Source organism: Hippocampus comes, unplaced genomic scaffold (assembly GCF_001891065.2).
Source record: "Hippocampus comes isolate QL1 unplaced genomic scaffold, H_comes_QL1_v1.1 scaffold1, whole genome shotgun sequence".
Taxonomy (NCBI): domain Eukaryota; kingdom Metazoa; phylum Chordata; class Actinopteri; order Syngnathiformes; family Syngnathidae; genus Hippocampus; species Hippocampus comes.
The window spans coordinates 1,647,933-1,669,004 of record NW_017805010.1 but is presented as its reverse complement, the minus strand read 5'-3'; the positions used below and the strand labels follow the sequence as shown (position 1 = coordinate 1,669,004).

Sequence of the window (21,072 nt, the reverse complement as noted above, 5' to 3'; positions counted from 1 at the left end):
GAACGTATGTCACTTTCATTTGATGGTGGCTAACATTGTCTTCATTTTCATGCTCGTCTGTCTTGTTGTTAAGCAAATTCTCATACATTCAATGTTTTGTAAAATGGAGATAGATAAAGATTCCGTTTTGTAGTTTTGTATTTCCTGGTGAGTTCAACCACAGTGCATAACTATTTCTTCTGAATTATGTGTTTTGAAATTAAGAAGGCAGCAAGATGAATTAGTGGTTATTCAGGGTGTACTTGTATGCCACCTTTCGCCCAAAAGTTGTGGGATATGCTCCTGAACAGGTATGGCTCTCTGATTTTTTTGTTTCTCCCGGGCCTAAAGGGGGGCTTGACTGATACATAGGAGGTCCGACAAAATAATTTATAAATATTTATTAGAAAATGAAATAAAATGCGGGACTTAACTGTGACTACAGAGATTTCTGATGGAGCTACAGCCGCCCTTGTAGCCTTGGTGCAGTGCAATCTCTGCTCCAGAACACCAACTACCTCAATGAGGACATGTGGTATCAAAGATGGATGGATGAGTGGATTATTCAAGTATTAAACAAAGCAATGCAGGACAACACAGATGTAGCAGAAGATTCAGACATTTTTCCACACCTGTCTGAGGCGCATCTACAAAATCAGATGGCAGGACATGATCTGGAATGAAAGAATTGAGGGACCGAGCGGGACAGGAACCAGTGGCCAAGCAGGAAGTGCGGATGAACTGGGGCTGGATCGGACACACCCTCAGGAAGCCAGCGTCCGGCATCACACACCAAGCCCTGAACTGGAACCTGCAGGAGAGGAGGAAGAGAGGTCAGCCTTGCAACAGCTAGAAGTGAGACACAGAGATAGAGCTAAAACAACAAGGAACTGGAATGAGGTGGCCCAAAAAGCTCTGAACACAGTGCGATGGCCTATGCTCACCGGGGCCTAAGAGAGCAAGACGACGACAAAGCCATTCAAATCCAGGGTAGAAATAAAGACCATTGTTTGGTTCAGTCACTTCTCATTGCATAACATAAATAGTCCCATCTAAAATACATTCTAATTTTTAATAGAGCAATGAGACTCTTTACTAACACTCAATGTCATACTGCAGTGTTATTGCTGATATTTCTAAAGCCACATTCAGCAGAAAATGTCTGGACTGCTTGAGAAAGAAGGATAATTTTGTGAGCTATGCAAAATCTTTTGTTCCACATGCCAGATACTGTCCCTATCTGATGAAGCGCCACTGGAAAAAGACATTGACAGTGCATTCCAGCTGATCGGTATTGAAGCCGTGCAGTTTTCTTCATTTGACAGCGCCACTGTCATCCATCCGTCCATTTTCTATACTGTACTCATTAGGGTCGCGGGTGAGTTGAGCGCACCCCAGCTGACATTGGGTGATACAGTGCCATTGAAAAAGTATTTCTGATTTCTGCGTCCTTTGCATATTCGTCACACTGTTCATCAAACCAATTTGTGTGTCACACAGAGACAACCCAAAGAAAGACAAAATGCAATTTCTGAATGCCAACTTAGTTTATTTAGACACACACACACACACACACACACACACACACACACACACACACACACACACACACACATCCATATAGGCTTTATACAATCAGAATGCTGTCCGGATAAAATTCAAACGTCCAGTCGGCTTGGCTATATCTTGTCTAGTCATATATGAACAGCCAGCCAACTACAGCATTAAACTGTAATGGTGCAAAACCAGACACCATATGACAAAATAGGAATGTTTTGTGTATGTACCCGGATATGACATAATGCTGTATGATAATATCGTAAAGTCCCATATTCGTGTCCATGAGACCAGATTGAGTGTGGTGTTAAAATGCCAAGTCAGGCAGGGGAGAACAACAGATTAGTGAGTCTCTCTCTCTCTCTCTCTCTCTCTCTCTCTCTCTCTCTCTCTCTCTCTGCCTTGTGTCTCTCAGTCGGGTGCTACAGAACAGGAGGAGGAGACTGCACTGCGCTGCTGTCTGATCGGTTCGTTGTGGTTTGGAGCGGGACTTTTGTGCTTTTCCTCCAGTGCGCCTTTCCCTTGTGCGCCCTCGGACAACATGGTGTCATCGTCATCATCATCATCATCACCATCAAAATCAAGACTATTGCTATCCTTTTCATCGGCATCAGACATGCACTTTTACTTTGTTGTCCCTCGCGTCACCGGATCACAAGAAGATCTCCTTTAAATAACATTTAAAAAAGCTCTGGCGTTGATTTCCACCGAGGAGAAACTTAGATTTCGTTGGTTGTTACTTCCAACACGTGTGAAGATGGATCTGTCAAATTTCCTGCTAAGCACTCTGGCTCTGCTCCTTGTCGGAAGGGATCTTTTCACCAGGTGAGAGATCAGCAGTGATTTGACTTCTTACAGGTGTCCAGTTATATTTGAGCTGATATGCGAGCTGTTTGCTGCGAGTACGGATGGCATCAATAATACAAAAGGGGTGAAAAGTTGGACACAGCCCTCTAGAAAACAAACTGTATCTGAGATGAGAACACCACTATGAGGTAAACGTGAACTCATTTTTTGCGTTTAAACAGCACTATTTTGGGAGGAGGTGTGGTCTTTTCTCTATTAAGAGTTAGGGTTCGGTTGGTACAAATCTGCCCCTTTGGCTGGAGGGCTGCATGAATAAATTATGCAGAAGTGAATAGGAACAGCAGCAATATTAGTCAGCACCACTGTATGGGGTGGGGGGAGCAGATGAATAAACTATAATCACGCATGCACACACATGAATATGCACATAATGTGAATATGCACACAATGTTGAATGTGAGCGAAGAATAAACATAGGCAGAAGCATTGCAATATCTTTTATAAAATATCTACATTAAAAAAATTGCATTGAAAATCAACATTGGACAGAATATTAACTGAGATAACTGGCTGCCTCTTATAACTGGGTATGTGGCTGTGTTCATCACTAACCAGCTACATACACACTAATTTCGATGAGTCAACTCACACCCGCCACAGTTTAAAGTGCCTCTGATTAAACCCAAATAAACTTCAGATGCTCTAGTAGGCTTTTCATGACATCTTTCTAGCAGAAGTCTGTGGTTGAATGGTTGGCACAGTGCAGAGGGGTCCAGAGTTCGATGTGGAGTTTGCATGTTAACCCCATGCCTGAGTGGGTTTTCTCCGGGTGCTTCGGTTTCCTCCCACATTCCCAAAAGATGCATGGTCGGTTAGTTGAACATCCTAAATTGTCCCTAGGTGTGATTGTGAGTGTGAATGTTTTTTTTGTCCATCAAGTCTGTCTATAAAGTCTAAATGTGAACAAAACTCAAGACTAGGCAGTGATACCGTACACACACAAATGCAGGCATGCACACACATATGTAATTCTAGTTCCAATTGACATACTTTGTATCGTATTTTATAGTAACTGCAATTTTTATATTTAATTTAAGTCACTTGCCCAAAAGCACCAGCAGACTGCTTTACGTCTGTGCTCATGGACTCAATGACACTATTTGCATAATACATATGCATAGGAGGAGGTGACTTGTTTGTTATGGAGATGAATGCCGAATGAGGTGGGCAGGTGCACACGTACTGTATGTTGTGGCTCACAATGTCACTTACGCTCACATACCGGGCCTGGTCAACAGGGGTCAAACATTATGTGATGGAAGAGGAAAAAGCCTATCTTCTGTAAATAGCTCAGTGGAAGTGTGACAACTTTACCGGACTCAACACGTGTGCTCAATTTTGAAATAATCCGAAGCTACCCTGGCCACCAAAATAAATCCCACCCAGGTTTACTGTTTATAATGTATGTCTAGCTATGTAACATATTTGCAGCTATTAGCCTGAAAGCTCTGAATGTGACCTAAGTGATATATGGTTGCTGCAAATGCGTTATAGTGATCGAAATAGTGCACCTTGTTATAAGGTGTGTCATAGTTTTGTTTTTAAAAGTGTTTTCAAAATATACCTTATCTTGTCTCGTCAGATGAGAAAGCGTGTCACAGTGTTTTGTCAAACAGTGTGCTATTGGTCTCCAGCTAAATAATTCAATTCAGTTTCTCCATTGGAATAGATAGGTGCCATTAATCTGTTCAAGTCCCCCTTCCCAAAACTCTCACAAAAAATAAGAAAACAGCATCTCTTTGGGGGGAGTTGCTTAGGCTGCAATTTCTCCAAATGGTCGAATCAAGTATTGTGTTAAAGCACTGATGTCAAACTCAAGGCCCCGGGGGCCAAATCCGTCCCGCCACATCATTTTATGTGGCCCGTGAAAGCAAATTATGTGTGTCAATTTGCACGATCCTTGCTAAAATCTGTATCGAAATGTCAAATTGTCATGTGTCATAAATAACGTTGAGATTTTGCAATAATATTCTTACCAAGTTTACACTCATTTGAACAATAATTGAACAAACTATTACAGTTGACTTGACTGATTTCAAAACTAGTAATCCATTATTTTTTTTGTTTTGTGTGTGTGTACAAGTAATAATGCGAAGACGATTAAACGTTTTTGTGGTTTCACTGTCATAATGGCCCTCCAAGGGAAGATGTAACTTCAAAGTGGCCTGCGACAAAAATGAGTTTGACCCCCCTGTGTTAAGGTGACCTCAAACTTGAAGCTGAAAGCTACCTCAGGTTTTTGTTTTTTTTTAATCAAAACACTGTTTTTGGCTCCTTGGCTGTTAACTGTCAGTTTGGTTTTTTTTTCCCCTCTCACTCTCTCTGTATCTCGTCACTATATTATTTTCTTCTCAGTACAATGCAAAGTGTAGGCTGTGCTTTTTCCACCTCGCTGTGTGTCAGCTCTCTTGCTCTCGGACACTCACGCTTAAAGTTGCAGCCTGCCCGCATCACTAAAACCGCCCACCCATCTGAGAAAATAATGACTCTTACTCCATTTCACCAAAGTTGCTTGCGGGTAAAGTCAGGACTTTGCCACCTATTGCTATGCCTGTTGTTTTTTAGCTTCTGAGCTGTCAGTCACCTTTCGATTCACCACCCCAAGTCTGCATCTAATAATATTTTTTTTCCCCCGGATATAAAAGGAATAGTGCACTTGAGGACATCATATGGAGAGATTATTCAGAGCACTTCATCCACATTAAATCAGTAGAGTTCATCATCATGAGTAATAGCAGTAGACAGGCAAGGACGTGTGATTTCTTTGATCGATGTCAGTTCGAGATGAGCATATGATGGGACTTTTTCTCATCGTAATGGCAGTGTTGACAACTTGCAGAGCCAAGAGATGCCTTGGTACACCGGAATTGCCAAAATACGAGACAGCAAAGAGCATAACATCGGATGAAACATCAATTTAACAGTGACGATAACAATCACTGGCAGGGGGTGACCTCACAGAGAGAACCATGAAATGATCACTCGGAGTAAACTGCTGTCAGCTATTCCACTGATCATAAAGTTGATACGCAATATTTTTTGGCAAAGAGCTTTTTGATTCATGTTTGTTGGAGTCAATTTGTGTCGTCTGTGTTCTTCATGAAATAATTGATGTATCGTACAGGTCTGTGGCAAAGTTATGGCAATTTGTGATCGTTTAAGTTTGGGTATCAGGGAAGAACCAAATTCCTAATCATAGTCTTGAGCGGAAAAAAAAACGTGAAACCCTGATATGAAGGAACTCAGGTCCGAAGCCCTTTATACCCGTAAAATGCATCATTTTTAAAAAAAGCTGGTGTCACCAATAAACTGGCAGAATTTCAATGCAGCACAATACTGTTTCATCGAGTTCCACGTTGTCCATAATGTGACAATACGTCGGCAGAAAAAAAATTATGTTACGCGTGCTACCTTCTGTGTCCGTGATTTACCTCAATACGATTAACTACTGTAATGCACTGTACACCTCTACCAGAACGACTTTAGTAAGTTGAATCGGAAGTTCAATGGATCACTACAAAATACCATGTTTAACATTTTTTTTTTGAAAACTCTTTCTGTTTATTCTATGACAACCGAGCAAGCTACGTGTCAAGCATATTGCCCACTTTTATTAGAAACATGCATACAATGTTCATTGTAGCTCCAGCTCTCTACATACTTGAACAATTTCCGTTGATCAATATTCCGCAGCAGCAGATTTAAAGCGCTCAATGACTTTCTGTATGTTTGCAAACCTAAAGTTGGACGACAATTACTGCTTCTGGTCATTTCAAAAATGGTGCAACGATTATCTGCACACCCGTCATAGTATTGGATTGCACCACTGATCACTTTATCTCTGTTTGATGACTCTGCACATTGTCGCACAGCTGTCATTGGGTCATACTACTGCACAATGGCACCCTTACATTACGGAAAATCTTTTGATACATCTATGTCATGTCTTTGTTTATCATAGTTGCTTGTTATTGCAATACTAGCGTAGCCTGTACTACCGGAGACAAGTTCCTTGTGTGTTCGACGTACTTGGCCAATAAAGCTGATTCTGATTCTGATAAAATATATATATATATTTATTCATACTAGTTGCATGCAATATTTGTTGTTGCACGTCAGTCAGTAAGATTTGAAAGGCACACAATTCAGCTGAGGACACTTTATATTTTGTGAACAGTTAATAAGTTGTGGCGTCCATGTGATCCTCAAATGTAGCATGACAGCTATTGTTCGCTATTCAGAAGTAATTTTTGACTTAAAATTGATCATACGTAACAGTTTTTCAACTTATTTTTTTCTCATTTTCAATCAAGAGTCCAGTTTTCCACTTAGACATTCTTAATTAGCTCAAGATTCATTGTATTGGCTGTCGACCATTCCAGGGTGAACTCTGCTTCGCGCCCTAATGAGGACAAGCTATATCAAAAATGCATGGATGGATGGAGTTTCACTGCAACCAGACTGAAACTTTTTTTTGTCATTGTAGATGTAGTAACTTAGATTTAAACCTAAAAACACTCCAGGGGAAAGTTTGAAGACTCTAACTTTATACTTTTGACGTGAGCTTTTCATACATTTCCCTCTTGCAGAAGCAAACAAATATCCTACCGTCAACAAATCCAATACTTATAAAAGATACATTTGAGGGCAAAAATGTTATTTGTATGTGCTGATTGTATTGAGCTAGTTGTAAAATGTAATGCGAGCATCTGAAATGTTATAAGAGTACTTATTTAGTGTACAGATTGAAATTCAAGCCATTGTTCATTTGTCAATAAATTCATAGAAGTAGATTCTAATCCTTATTAAGGCTTTATCTGGATTTATATAATTGGATCATTTATTCATTTGCATATTACTGAACTTAAAACCAATTAAATTTAAAGGCTGTTTCCGAATGAGGATCAGGGGCCTGCTTCTGTGTTACCAGACGTGCCACCGTCTGAATCTAATTAGGTCTCAAAGCTTTTGCTGCGCATCAAATTCATCCAAAGATGTTGGCTGACACACAGACATGGGTGAAGATCCAGGCCTTGAGAGAGAGGAAGAGAGGAAATCAACTCTCTGAATTGTTTGTCATGGATGGAGGGGTGCAAATGTTTAATGCACCTCCCCTGGGGAGCAATCAAATGTGCAGCCCTGCACGTGTCTTTGAAGAGCATCCACATATATTCCATTTTAGACAGCTGCACAGTACCAATCAAAAAGTTTGAATGCACTTTCTCATGCTATTAAATGATAAGTTGTCTCCAGTGTTTGGATGGGTACACTGTAGCTAGTGTACTGTATACAACTGTATCACAGTACCTTTCAGTGTAAATTTGGCACTGTTGGTAACACTTTTTTTCCCATTGCATTAGGCACTCAGGGGTAGGGGTGACTTAGATCCTGAAAATTGTGCTGTTTTCCTTTTTGCTTTCACATTTTCATACGCTATTTTGTTTATTTGTGCCAAATTAATCTATTGGAGAATTTAATGTTTTTTGTTTATGTTTAATCCTGAAATTCTATCTATCTATCTATCTATCTATCTATCTATCTATCTATCTATCTATCTATCTATCTATCTATCTATCGTCTGCCTAGCTAGCTAGCTAGCTAGCTGTCTGTATATCCATCTTTCTGGCTAGCTAGCTAGCTAGTTTATGCGATGAAAACACCTTGTGCTGTACTAATGTTCATGTTTGTATTTCAAAGTTAACAGTTTTAATAAACTGCAAAAAACATGCCCAGCCATGACTTCATTCTCACCAGAGGTTGAACAGCACTATATTTGTTTACAAAGTTGTGTGAGTTTCGCCAGTCCGCTAGGCAGTTCAACTTCCTTTTCCCTGATTGCAGATGAGTTGTGCAGGAAATTTTGTATGCCTCTATAGTGCACCAAAGTGTATTTTCTTTACGTCTGTGTAGACTCTCAGTCACCCAGGTCATTGTAATCATCCATCCATCCATCATCTGAGCCATTTAAAGGTTACATTGAGACAACTGGACTCTTTTTGTTGCGTTTTTTTTTCCTTGCTTTAAAAACGACATTCAAATATTGCCAAGGCAACTATGCTATTCGGCTAAAGACTTGCAGTTTGAAAGACTTAAGAGCCTGGGTTCAATTGATACGGATGTTTTTGCTCATTGCAAGCTCATCTTAGCACGTGAGGGCTGACTGAAGCCTGTTTGACCTTGTTGTTTTAAAATTTTCCTGTCAAGGAAAAAGAAAAACACGTTTCACTTCCACATTTAGAACTGACCGTTTTGCGAACACAGTCCAGGAGTGACGCAGCCATTTAATTAATTTTCACAATGATCCCATTTAATTCAGACATGGCAGTGATTGCCTAGCTAAAAATACCGCTACTGCTCAATGTGGGAATGATGGCAGGAGTACCGTGGAGCTGGTTCATGTAGATGAATGATATCAAATATGCTCTAATAACAGTTGAAAGTCACACTTCTGCGTAGCTGCAGGTGCAATGTTGGGAAGGTGACTTTCATCAATGTTATGAACAGAGGTCACTGTAATGTTTTGTCTTCAATCAATGTCTCATGCGTCTATTTCTCTGCCAATGCTGCCACGGGATGCTGTGCCCATGATCAATGTCAGCCTCATGTTCGCTTCCATTTATTTTCTGCAAGTTGTCCTGTATCAACGTCAGGCTTGTTGTGAAAGGTCGTCGTATTGAGTGAAAACTCATTATTGAATATGTGCCTCTCATGACAGGGTGGAGGAGACTTGACATCCTGTCAAGTGCAAGAAGATGCAGAGTGTGCTGTTTATTTGCAGCAGACATGGCGCCCCTCATCGCAGGCTTACAGTTTTAAAATGCAAAACTGCCACCTAGTGGTTTTAGGGCTGTAATGCTGCAAGAATCCCTGCACTCAGTGATGCTGTGTTCGGGCTCCAATTGCACATCGATGGTGCGCCAGAGCCTCAGGGCAGCCCCTTTGAGAATCCCCCCCAAACTCCTGTCACAATTCTCTGAGTGCCAGACAGGATTTTTTTTTAATATATGGGCAGAGGGGACTCTTCCGCACTCTGAGATGGCCGTGTAAAAATTTGCAAAGAAAAACAGTAAAATGGGACTGAGAATTATAACGAGAAATGATTTGAGCAAACAAGTAAAAAAAAGGCAACGCAGAAAGCACAACAGCTGAAACAAAAATCGACCCCCTGGTGGACATTTTTTGTGCTTTGTTTATAAAACAAGAAGAAAACAAGTTGGATTTAAAATTTTCTAGAATTTTTTTTTTTGAAGATGAAGGATGAGACTCTACAATACTGTACTGATAATCTAATCTTTTAGCGCATATCTCATTCAGCAAATGCTTAGCTTCCAGAATAAATAAGTCATCATCATACAACCAGAACAACAAATGCTTGGAGAGAAAGTGTTTTAAAAAGCAGAAAAAGAAACTATTCTTCTTCTTCTTCTTCTTCTTCTTCTTCTTCTTCTTCTTCTTCTTCTTCTTCTTCTTATTATTAATAATAATAAAATAATACGCATATTATTTCACTCCAAGAATTATGGATTTAAAACATGTTCAGCGGACACAACATCTTTAATAACAGGTACATACAGCAATTACAGTAAATGTAATGAAACAAAATGAAGCACTGTGGTCTTAGAGTATGATAACAAGGACAGACAAACCAAGAAAAAAAATATGAACGTAAAAGGAAAGATTGTAGATTCGTACAAAGAATTTTATATGGAACAAATTATAAATGTTCAATGTTAGCCCTATAACATGTAAAGTTAAATACCGGTATTTAAATTCAAAGGCATTTTTGAAAAATTCAATGAGGGAAAAAAAACTGCTTTTTGAAATACAGTAAATACAAATATATATATTTATGCATATATGTATCTATTAACTATGGAAGCATTAGAAAAGCATTAGAAAAACATACTGTGTTGTATGCATAGTTCTGACACAGATCCTGAAAGGAACAAAGTCCAAAAAAAGTGTAATGCTCAAAAGTAACTAACAAAACCTCAGCTTTATTTTATTTTACTCTTGCAAGCAACTTTTAAATTCGTGGCTATATTTGACTCCTATTTCACAGACGACTGAACAACTATTAAACTGCTGTGTTTGCTCTTTTTTTTTGTCACCTTCAGGGCCATGCTGAGTGACATTGGGGACTATGTAGGTACAGACATTGAAATATCCTGGTTACCTAACCTGGATGAGCTCATGAAGGGCTATGCCAGAAACTTTCGCCCTGGGATAGGAGGTGAGTATGAGATCTACTGCTTGTGGCATTGGCTCACATTTCATCCCCTGACATTTACAGCCATCCTTAGCATAATTTAACCTTAGCTACACGAACATGCATTAAAAAAAAAACTATGTCTTTGTGTCATTATTTAGTGAGATGTCGTAAACTTACAGTATTTACTGGATGTAAAAAAAAAAAAGAATAAGCTGGACACGGTGTTGTTGATTATGGAAAAATGCACTTTGCTAAGAATGGCTGCAAGATGTGACCCATCCAATGACCACACGGATAGATTTCTCAATCTCACAGCTTAACTCAGTTGTGCAAAGGTGAACATGCAGAGCATGTAATGCACAATGACCATCATCATGCAGCATCCGGTTCTCAATGCAGATTGGTGGATCGAACATCAAATACTGTGTATCAAAAAAAAACAAACAAACAAAAAAAAAGCACATAAAATCACCATGCTTTGTATCATGATACTGAAATAATATTCATGCTACCAAGAATGGAATGTAAACAAGCGAAACAAGGATGCGTTCTTAGGATGGTCTATGTCATCTTGTGTAATTCATATTGTAGTATTTCTACATTTGTGAGTGTCATATTTATGCTGCGAGTGACTTCAAGATTGATGCAGTTTATTGAAGGCTCGCCGCTTTGTCGGACTAGAAAACATTTTCAAACCGCGGCAGAACCTCTGCCGTTCCCATAGGAACTGCTTCACCTTCTTCTTCCTCGCTTTTCCCAAGTGGGGGTTGCCTTCTCTAATTGAGCCACTGACAAAGTGAACAGGGGTAGCTCCATTTTTCTCATTTTGCAGGAGAGAGATTTAAAGTTTTATGACTGCAGCAAAATCTGGGGGATTTATAGCTCGTCTATTTATATGGCAATGATCATTTCTTCTTGATTCTTGTTTTTTTTTTTAATGAAATTTGAGTTTTTCTTTGATTTGGGCATTTTGCAAATAAATAAAGAAATAAATCATGATTTTAGACTTGGATCATATTGGACCTTCAAAAAAGGTGTCAAAAATTCCTAAAAGATGAATAACATATACTTATGCTAATATACTGTACTAGTACCCTTGCGAAGGCATTACTGTACTTGCTTTCTTCCATCAATCTCTTTGCCTCACTTACTTTTTGGGATGTTTTTGCAGCGGTAAAGTTCATGCACTGGTAAAAAAAAAAAAAGTGCTTCGTTTTTCAATTGCACCTGATTAAAATGTGTCCAACTAACACTTCATTCTTTATTTTTGAGGGAAACCACATTTCAGTCATGTGCCACCGATGCACATGGTCGAATTGAGTAAATCCAAAGGATCTTTGTTTCTTCAGTGTGGGCGGAGCTATCGTGGAAAGGGGAGTTAGCACATTGTTGCACTCAAGAAAGTACTAGCCCCTATACGTCAACACTGGAATAATAATAATAATAATAATAATAATAATAATAATAATAATAATAATAATAAGGATGCATTATATATATTTGCTCTGCACTTGACAAAAGTTAAATTCGCCCAATCTAATTGTCGGTGGCTCAATTTGAAGGCTCATTTCCATGGAAGTATTGGCTTCTATACTATATGCACTTTGTACTCGTGCTATATGTCTGCACATGTTCAGCAATTATCTTCAAACATATATAATGTATTTCACTTTACAAGGTCTTTGAAATCCGGCATAAGCATGAATCCACATTGCGACCACAAAGCTTGCATGCATCACAACACCATAAGCTCCTCTGATGACCTTGACAAGCACAGTTTAGTAAACACGGCATTATAAATAACCCCAAAGCGAACATCCAATATCTGGCCAATTGAGTTTGACTTGCCATAAACAATTTCCAGAAGGAAGGTGTTGAATGGTGGGGAAAGGGCCATGTATGATTCCATATAATGTTCAGTCTAAATGGCCTCGATGTTTATGCATCACTGAACTCCCCCGCTAGTTTGTGCCCTCGAGGCTTGCAGGCGCGCTCCATGCTAATCATATGGCAAACTGCAGAGTGAGAACCCCGGCCATGTATGTTTGTGCGCGTGTGTTTGTGTGTGTCGCTATACTGTATGTGTGGGTGTGCATGAATGCCAGCAGAAGCTTGCCCCGTGTGAGCCCATGAAAGCTCAGTGGTGTTTATGACGGCTCGTGGTGTGATGCGCCACTTAGCATGGTTCAACTGGATAATGCCTAATCTCTCTGCACCGTAGGAGTGTGGGAGATGTGGGAGGAAAATAGACGGTGTGATGTAGCCGTGCGTGTCGATGTGTGTGTGCCTTTCTCTTCTCACGTCTCCCACTGCAGGTCCGCCCGTGAACGTGGCCATGGCGATTGAAGTGGCCAGTATTGATCACATCTCCGAAGCCAACATGGTAAATTTGAGCCTTTCCCGCGTACGCACAGCAAAAAAAATAAAAAATAAAAATCAACCCTCCGAAAAGATCACAGATTTGCTTTTCTTAGAATCCTGATTTATCCCTTTGAGGGGTTGGAAGCAGTTTGCGTGAACACGTTGGACACATTGCCGCGCTGATTTGTTTCATCACTTACTGTGTTGTGTGGCAAAAAAAAAAATCACATCTGTTTCAAGGACTGCATCCGCGCTGGGTTTTTATTTTATTGTAAATGTGTTTACATGTGCAAAATCTTCTTTGAACAATGATTTAAACCCTTTCATGCACCTTGTAACCCAGGGGTGTCAAACTCATTTTTGTTGCGGGCCATATTGTAGTTACAGGTTTCCTTGGAGGGCCGTTATGAATTTTGGGAACCCATATAAATGTTTAATCACCTCCACATATTACATATACAGCACACAACAAATTGATGGATAACTAGTTTTAAAATCAGAAGTCAAGAATAATGACTGTAATTGTGAATTACATATGACAATTTGAAATTTTGGTTCAGACTTTAGCAAGCATCATGGAACTTGACATGCTTGATTTGCTTTTGCGGGCCACATAAAATGATGTGGAGGGCCAGATCTGGCCCCCCGGCCTTGACTTTGATACCTGTGCTGTAACCTGAGAACATGAGAAGCTGTACACTGTAGCAACCGCTGACCCTGAAAGGGTTAAATACTGTTGAAAGTTATAACGAAACTGGTTGCAAAAATCCGTGTAATTTACAGTGTTGCTTTATTTGTCTTTGAAACCTTTTTTGGGAACGTAACCCTCCTGAAAACTTGATCAACTACCGGAAATTTTAAGTAGCACTTGTTACAGACTTACAGTATTGTCAAATAGCGGCTTACATGGAATGTCCATGTTTTTGCTTGGCTGTTTGAAGCCTTTATTCTTATTATTACAGAAAGTTCAATTAATCCAAAATGTGCTTTGTAAATTGTGTTTTTGCTGCCGCCAATTTGTCTTCAAAGTGTTTCTTAATCGCTATGGGATCAGTTTAATAAATGCTAAATAATATGTTAGCCATTGTCGTTAGGAAACATAGAGCAAGGGTCACCAACACCGGTCCTCCCCTTTCCACGTTTTAGATGTTTCCCTCCTCCATCACACCTGATTCAAAAGATAAGGATCATTTTCATGCTTCTGCAGAGCTTGCTGATGATCCGATGGTTGAGCCCCTGCTTAAGAATAATCAGACTCCTGTAAAAGTCAGAAGTAGTCCTCCCAATAGTAACCTGACCAAGAGTAGGTTTTCGGTGAACAAAACAAAAACAAAACTCAATTCCTGAATGACTAACTGGTGAGTATCTTCTAATTTTTTTTGTGTTTTTTAATCAAAGCATGACTGTCCACTCGGCAAAAATATAAAAAGGGGAATTGTCCAAATTCAGATTTTGCCCAACAATATCACTTCATGATACATTTTTAAATAACATAGATGAAGACACATTCTGCCAGAAGAAATTGTCGTAAACAAACTTTATTTGCTCACAATCGCATGCGCCGCACACTGAGCTCATTCGACAGAAATGCCGTCGTCCTAACCAGTTTTCTTGAAACTGTGCTTCTGTGTGTGCCGACATGTGACTGCCTGGGTTTATTTGATTGTTCAACAAGAGTGAAACCTTCCTGATAGCTCCATTGGATTGGTAAAACAGTCATGCGACATCAGCCAAGGTGGAATTCTCACTGATGCGCAAGCAATAATAGAGGAATAAAAATCTCAGTAATGAGTGGAATGTGGATCCGTGTGGCTCAACAGAATGTTTCTTCTTAACAAAAGTAAACGAGTAAAACGTGTATTGCCTTAAAACTACTCAGACGAATAGCATTTACTATACAGTGATCCCTCGCTACTTCGCGGTTCACTTTTCGAAAATGCCGTAAAAGGTCCGCGAGAGGCAGCGAAAGTCAGCAAAACAACGAGATAAGGTGATGTCTCTTGCACATGATTATTTTATGGATGTTCGCTTCCCTCTTTAGACTGTGGTCTGCTTGAGAGGAGTGGGCCAGTGGCTGTCTGCCTCGTCGCAATGCCTCACCCGTCGCAATCTTACAAAAAACAGGCCCCCGAAAGCAAAACAAAAAAAAAAAAAACATCTTTGATCCTGACTGAACTGAGTTGTGAGGTGATAAAGTGCAGTAGCTAAATCACATGTGTCAAACCCAAGGCCCGAGGGCCAGATATGGCCCACCACATGATTTTATGCGGCCCGCGAAAGCAGCTCAAACATGTAAACTTCCATGGTCCTTTCTAAAATGTCTACCAAAATTTTTAATTCTCATATGTAATAAATAAGAGATATATTCTAATTTTCTTGTTACCAAAACCCTCATTACAGTAACTTAAACAATAGTTGAATAAACTGTTATTCTTGACTTCTTTATATGTCGTAACAGACCTCCAAGGGAAACTGGAACTAAAATCAGGCCCGAGACAAAAATGAGTTTGACACCTCTTAAATGATCCATCCATTCATCCATCCAATTTTCTGATCGGCTTCTCTTCGCATGGGTCGCAGGGCGTGCTGGAGCTTATCCCAGCTGTCTTCGGGAAGCAGGCGGGGGTACGCACTGAACTGGTTGCCAGCCAATCGCATGTGAATTGAAAATGAAGCTTTTCAATTCACATGCTATCAGATGGCACTGAAGCAACGCTTTTATTGCCTTGGCTTGAGCACAAAAATGACAAACAGATGAGTTTTGAAGCAAATACCTGCCCTGATTGTACTCTAATAATTGTATAGCAAAGACATTGGTCATCTACATACATTTCAACGAGTGTCCTTCAATAAATGGTTAAATCGCATCTCTTAAATTAATCTTCCTTATGGTCTGTTTGTGTGTCTGCGGCTGAGCTTCCATGTTTGTGTGTGGTTCTTGGCAGGAATACACCATGACCGTGTTCCTGCGGCAGAGCTGGCACGATGACCGCCTGTCCTACAACCACACCAACAAGACGCTGGGATTGGACAGTCGCTTCGTCGACAAGCTTTGGCTGCCCGACACCTTCATCGTCAATGCCAAATCGGCTTGGTTCCACGACGTTACTGTGGAGAACAAACTGATACGCCTGCAGCCCAACGGTGTCATTCTATACAGCAGCCGGTACGAGCAGAATGTTGACCATGAAACCAACCCAATAAAGGAGGCTTTTTTTTTTTTTGCAGCCTTCAAATGTTTACACTTGAGGAAATGTGAGCGCACCGATGTCTCCTACTTACTGCGCCTCATTATTCATGCCACGAAAGGCGAATAAACACAGTTTCTATGGTAACCTCTGAAGTTTGAACTTGTTCGTCTTGAACCGCCAGCAGCTTCTGCAGCAGCACTGCACAACCTCACGAGTGTCATCAGAGATGCGTACAGTTTCATAATATTTTTACTACAACCTGCAAGGCGCCAGAAGAAGTTGGGAAAAGCAAATAATGTTTTGACATTGGACTAACTTCTTTTTTTTTTTTTTTAACTAGAAATGTATGGCTGTGTGGCAGCATTCGGTATTTTTGGTGTAAAATAGTGAATAATTACAAGAACATTATAAGGACGATGAAAATACAATAAAGTAGACTGATTAATTTGTTCCACCCCACCAGAATCACCTCGACAGTGGCATGTGACATGGACCTGACAAAATATCCCATGGATGAACAGGAGTGCATGCTTGACCTGGAAAGCTGTAAGCTGCTCATTCAATGCTTTTCCTGATTCTTAATCATTTAAAATGCGGTGTACTGTATTGAAAAAAAAAAATGATGTCATTGATTAATTGACTTTGCATTGACTTTCATCACATTATAGTAAAATAAATAAAATATTTCGGGTTTTTTTTGTTTTTAAACACAAGAAGCTGCCTGATCTAGTGAAGATTATTGTTTGATAAAAACAACAGCGTGCTTTTTTTTTTTCAAATATTAACATCCTATTGGCATGTTAAAATATGATGGCCTTTTTTTTCTTCTCATGGGTGGTGTCGGGAGGAAAGTGGTATACCATACACCAACTCTGATAGGTTGCTGAAGGATGTGTGTGACTTAGTTGTGACACTCATTTAAAGACAATTCAGAAAAAAAGACGGGATTCGTAGACCCAGGGAGCGCTACATATGCACGTCTGGGGGCCCAAGTAGAGTATTTGTCAAAGATGCTGTACCATTGGTCGAAACTACTCAATTCTTGGCCTGGAAATACAGTTTACAATATTTATCTTTTGTTCTGTTTTAGACGGTTACTCCTCAGAGGATATTGTGTACCATTGGTCAGAAAGTCAGAGTCACATTCACGGGCTGGACAAACTGGAACTGTCACAGTTCACCATCACAGACTATCGGTTTGTCACGGAGATGATGAATTTCAAATCTGGTGAGTCTTCATCGTGGTCGAAGCTTAATTAAAAAAAAAAAAAGTGTTTTACGCAATATTGTCGTGCTTTGACTCCCCGCCTTTTGAAGCGAGGTGTTCTTTTAATTGAGGTTGCTTTGTGGTTATAGTCTTTGCACAGAAGGAATGTATGACGGCTCTCCTGGTGCAGAGCCACACAGGATGGAATAGGAGACGATAGCAGCTACATTGTATAGCACGGATGGAACAGTCTACAACGCCTCAATGTCTTACAGTTTAAAGCTGTGACTCCACTAGCACACACAAACCACAAGCCTGAAAATTCCCCTCCATCAGCATGTCTGACGAACAGCTGAATTTCAACTCACAAGACATTTTCATAATTGATAATTACACTGTTCAAAAAAAAAAAAAAAGCAATTAACCACTGGTTGTCCTTTTGTTTTTTCTCAGCGGGAAGATTTCCAAGGCTCAGCCTTCGCTTCCAGCTGAGACGGAACCGAGGAGTGTACATCATCCAGTCATACATGCCTTCCATATTGCTGGTTGCCATGTCCTGGGTGTCCTTTTGGATCAGCCAATCAGCAGTCCCTGCTCGTGTGTCCTTAGGTTGGTATTGGACATGGCAAGAAAAAAAAACAGAGCTCAAGATCGATTCAAAAATTTATTGACAGGTTAAAGGACACGCTATACAGTAAAGATTATTGTATTTGTTGTTGTTTTTTTTATTTAATAACTGTAACTAACGAGAGGGAAGTGTTATGGCCAAAGAACTTTATAGGATAGGCTCCAGCGTGCCGGCGACCCTTGTACGTATATGCGGCTCGCATAACGGATGGATGGATAGTTTAGTGTTTTTCGTGCCCTTCGTTTTCATCTTTGTTAATTAATTTCCTACATCATGACCTTTTAGGGTTTATTTCAAATCGATTTATTTTGGTATTACTGTTTGGTACAGAAGAAAGAATGTCCAATGGCTTTCAGGATATTGTAGCTTAGTTTACTTTCTTACACAATATTTGTTTGACAGTTTTTTTAAATCTTGCATTGGACAAATAAAAAAAAATTAAAACAGAATCTAAAACTAATAAAAATAAACGAAAAATCCTTGTCAAATAAAATGAAAAAAAAAAAGCAAAAAAAATGCTTTAAAAATAATTGAATTTAAAAAACAAAAGTTAAAATGAAATCAAAGAAAACTATAGTGCGAAAGTCCAAAGCTATTACAACCTCGCTCAGGAGCAATCCCTTTCCAACTGATCCCACTTTAGATGTTAGCAGCAGAAATTAACAATTTAGCAGATGCACATTTGACACAAGTCTGATATCTAGAGCCTTACCGCCATAGCTGTAATTATCGATCGACATATCATGTTTTATCCCGACAGGCATCACGACCGTTCTCACCATGACCACCCTGATGGTGAGCGCCCGCTCCTCCCTGCCTCGCGCATCAGCCATCAAGGCCCTGGACGTCTACTTCTGGATCTGCTACGTCTTTGTGTTCGCTGCACTCATCGAGTACGCCTTCGCTCATTACAATGCCGACTACAGGCTGAAAGAGAAAGCCAAGGTGAAGGCGAGCAAGCTCGGCTCTGAGGTGAGGACTCCATTCCTGTTCAGTTTTGGCCTCTTGGCTGATAACTGCTATGGGCGACCTTGGGAGTAATGACCAACACAGAACCTGCACTGGCTTTTAAACCACAGAGCTGACAAGCATCGATGCCGCTGACCTTGAGCGATGCTATGGAATTCCAAAGCATATGAAGGGAATTTAAAATATTTCCTTGTAGGGCGCAATAAAAATGGTGTCATTCTTTGCTAGAAATAAAGTCCCATTATTAGAAGTTTATTACATTATTAGAAGTACCAAGAACTAAACTGGGGCTCAGAGGGGATCGAGCCTTTTCTGTTGCTGGTCCCTCTCTCTGGAATGACCTCCCACTGAGCATTCGGCAAGCCTCCTCGCTGCCCATCTTCAAAACCCGCCTCAAAACTCACTTGTATTCTTTGGCATTTGACTCAGCATGACTTAGGTTGTTCTTGGTTTTGCTGTTCGGTGCTTTCTACTGTTTTTATTACCGATTTGCTTTACTGTTTGTTGTATATGTTAATTTGCTCCATGTACAGCACTTTGTATGCAGCGATGGCTGTTTGAAAGTGCTCTATAAATACAGTTGAGTTGAATTGAGTTGAGAAATAAAGTCCCATGCAAATGTAGCCCACTCGGATTAAAACAAACAAAAGGAAAGATAAATATAAATCTCAGTGTGAATAATTCATGTTACTTATCAACATTAGATAGATAGATAGATAGATAGATAGATAGATAGATAGATAGATAGATAGATAGATAGATAGATAGTCAGCAAAATTGGTCTGGGGCAGTTCTGGGCCACATACACCACTTGCACTCGGCCCACATACCTCAATGAATTACGGTCCTCGAGTGGCCCACATCTGGCATCCACAATGTGGGCCACATAAAGCCCATATCTGAGACACATTGTATAACCATATCTGGCCCTACTGCGGCCCGATGCTGGGTCAGAACAGGTTCGTGATATCAGCCTTAATTCAACCTTAACGATAGGTAGATAGATAGATAGATAGATAGATAGATAGATAGATAGATAGATAGATAGATAGATAGATAGATAGATAGATAGATAGATAGATAGATAGATAGATAGATGAGGAAGCGAGCATCTCTTTTCTTTTTTTTTATGTTCACCAAGCGAGGAAAAAAATAATAAGGAAAGACACATATACATCTCTAGGTAAAGCAATCTGCCGAAAGAAACTAGTGGCTGCAAGGGACGGCCGAGTCAACGACTTGATGTCACATTTGTTCCGAACATTATGTTGTACATTTAAAGTAACCACGATGATGATTTTCGAAAATACAAGATATTCAACAGATTTTCCGACATTGCACTGTTTCTACATCAATTCTTCAAAATATGAGGTGCTCTTTACTGTAGGGGCAATTAAAACAGCAACAACAAAAGCAAAGACAGTTTGAGAAAATAAAAAATCTAATTGGTATCAGTTCCAGCCAGGGTCTCCTTGATCAACTGCAATGTTTTCACTTACAAGCATTATCAATAGTTCAGATTCAGACTATTTTGTGCTTACAAATGTCTCCTTGTGTCCTTGCAGTCCATTGTGAAGAACGGCAAACAGGCCATGGTTCTGTTCTCCTTGTCTGTCACCGGTATGAACCAAGGGGTGGTCATTTCCAACCGCCATAACCGTGCACAGCGTTCCAGCAGCGAGATCCCCGGGGAGGCTGTCTCAGAGGAATCCGAGTCCAGTAGGCGGTCCAGACAGATGAGAGAGAGCGAGGAGGAAAAGAAGAAGTGTTGCTCCAAGTGCGTTTGTAAGCCTATTGACGCCGACACCATTGACATCTACGCCAGGGCCGTGTTTCCTTTCACCTTCGCCGTGGTGAATGTCATCTACTGGGTGGCGTATACCATGTAAAAGGGAAGACGGATGCCCGATGGCTTTCATCCAGGAAGGACTGTGTATATACGATACTGCTGGAACTGCGCCACATCGGTGTTGGCAAGTCATATGCAGCTGAAACACGCTGCGGGAAACACAAAAATAACTTTCGAGGGAATGACGGGTTTCAGCCTGTGAAAATGGAAAATGTGGCTTAAGGAACAGATGGGACCTTCAAATCTTAACGC

The 21,072-nt window shown here is 40.2% G+C and overlaps 1 protein-coding gene across 1 annotated transcript; it reads left to right on the top strand.

Annotated features, from left to right (window-relative positions):
* The first annotated feature begins 117 nt into the window (after window positions 1–117).
* gabrd (gamma-aminobutyric acid type A receptor subunit delta) lies at window positions 118–20,869 on the top strand. Its single transcript, XM_019863006.1, has 10 exons — window positions 118–290; window positions 1,952–2,361; window positions 10,521–10,636; window positions 12,931–12,998; window positions 15,922–16,142; window positions 16,631–16,713; window positions 17,258–17,395; window positions 17,828–17,983; window positions 18,763–18,974; window positions 20,537–20,869. Exons 2-10 carry the CDS (start codon window positions 2,294–2,296, stop codon window positions 20,858–20,860), a joined length of 1,386 nt encoding a protein of 461 aa, XP_019718565.1. The 5' UTR covers window positions 118–290; window positions 1,952–2,293; the 3' UTR covers window positions 20,861–20,869.
* The last annotated feature ends 203 nt before the right edge of the window (window positions 20,870–21,072 follow it).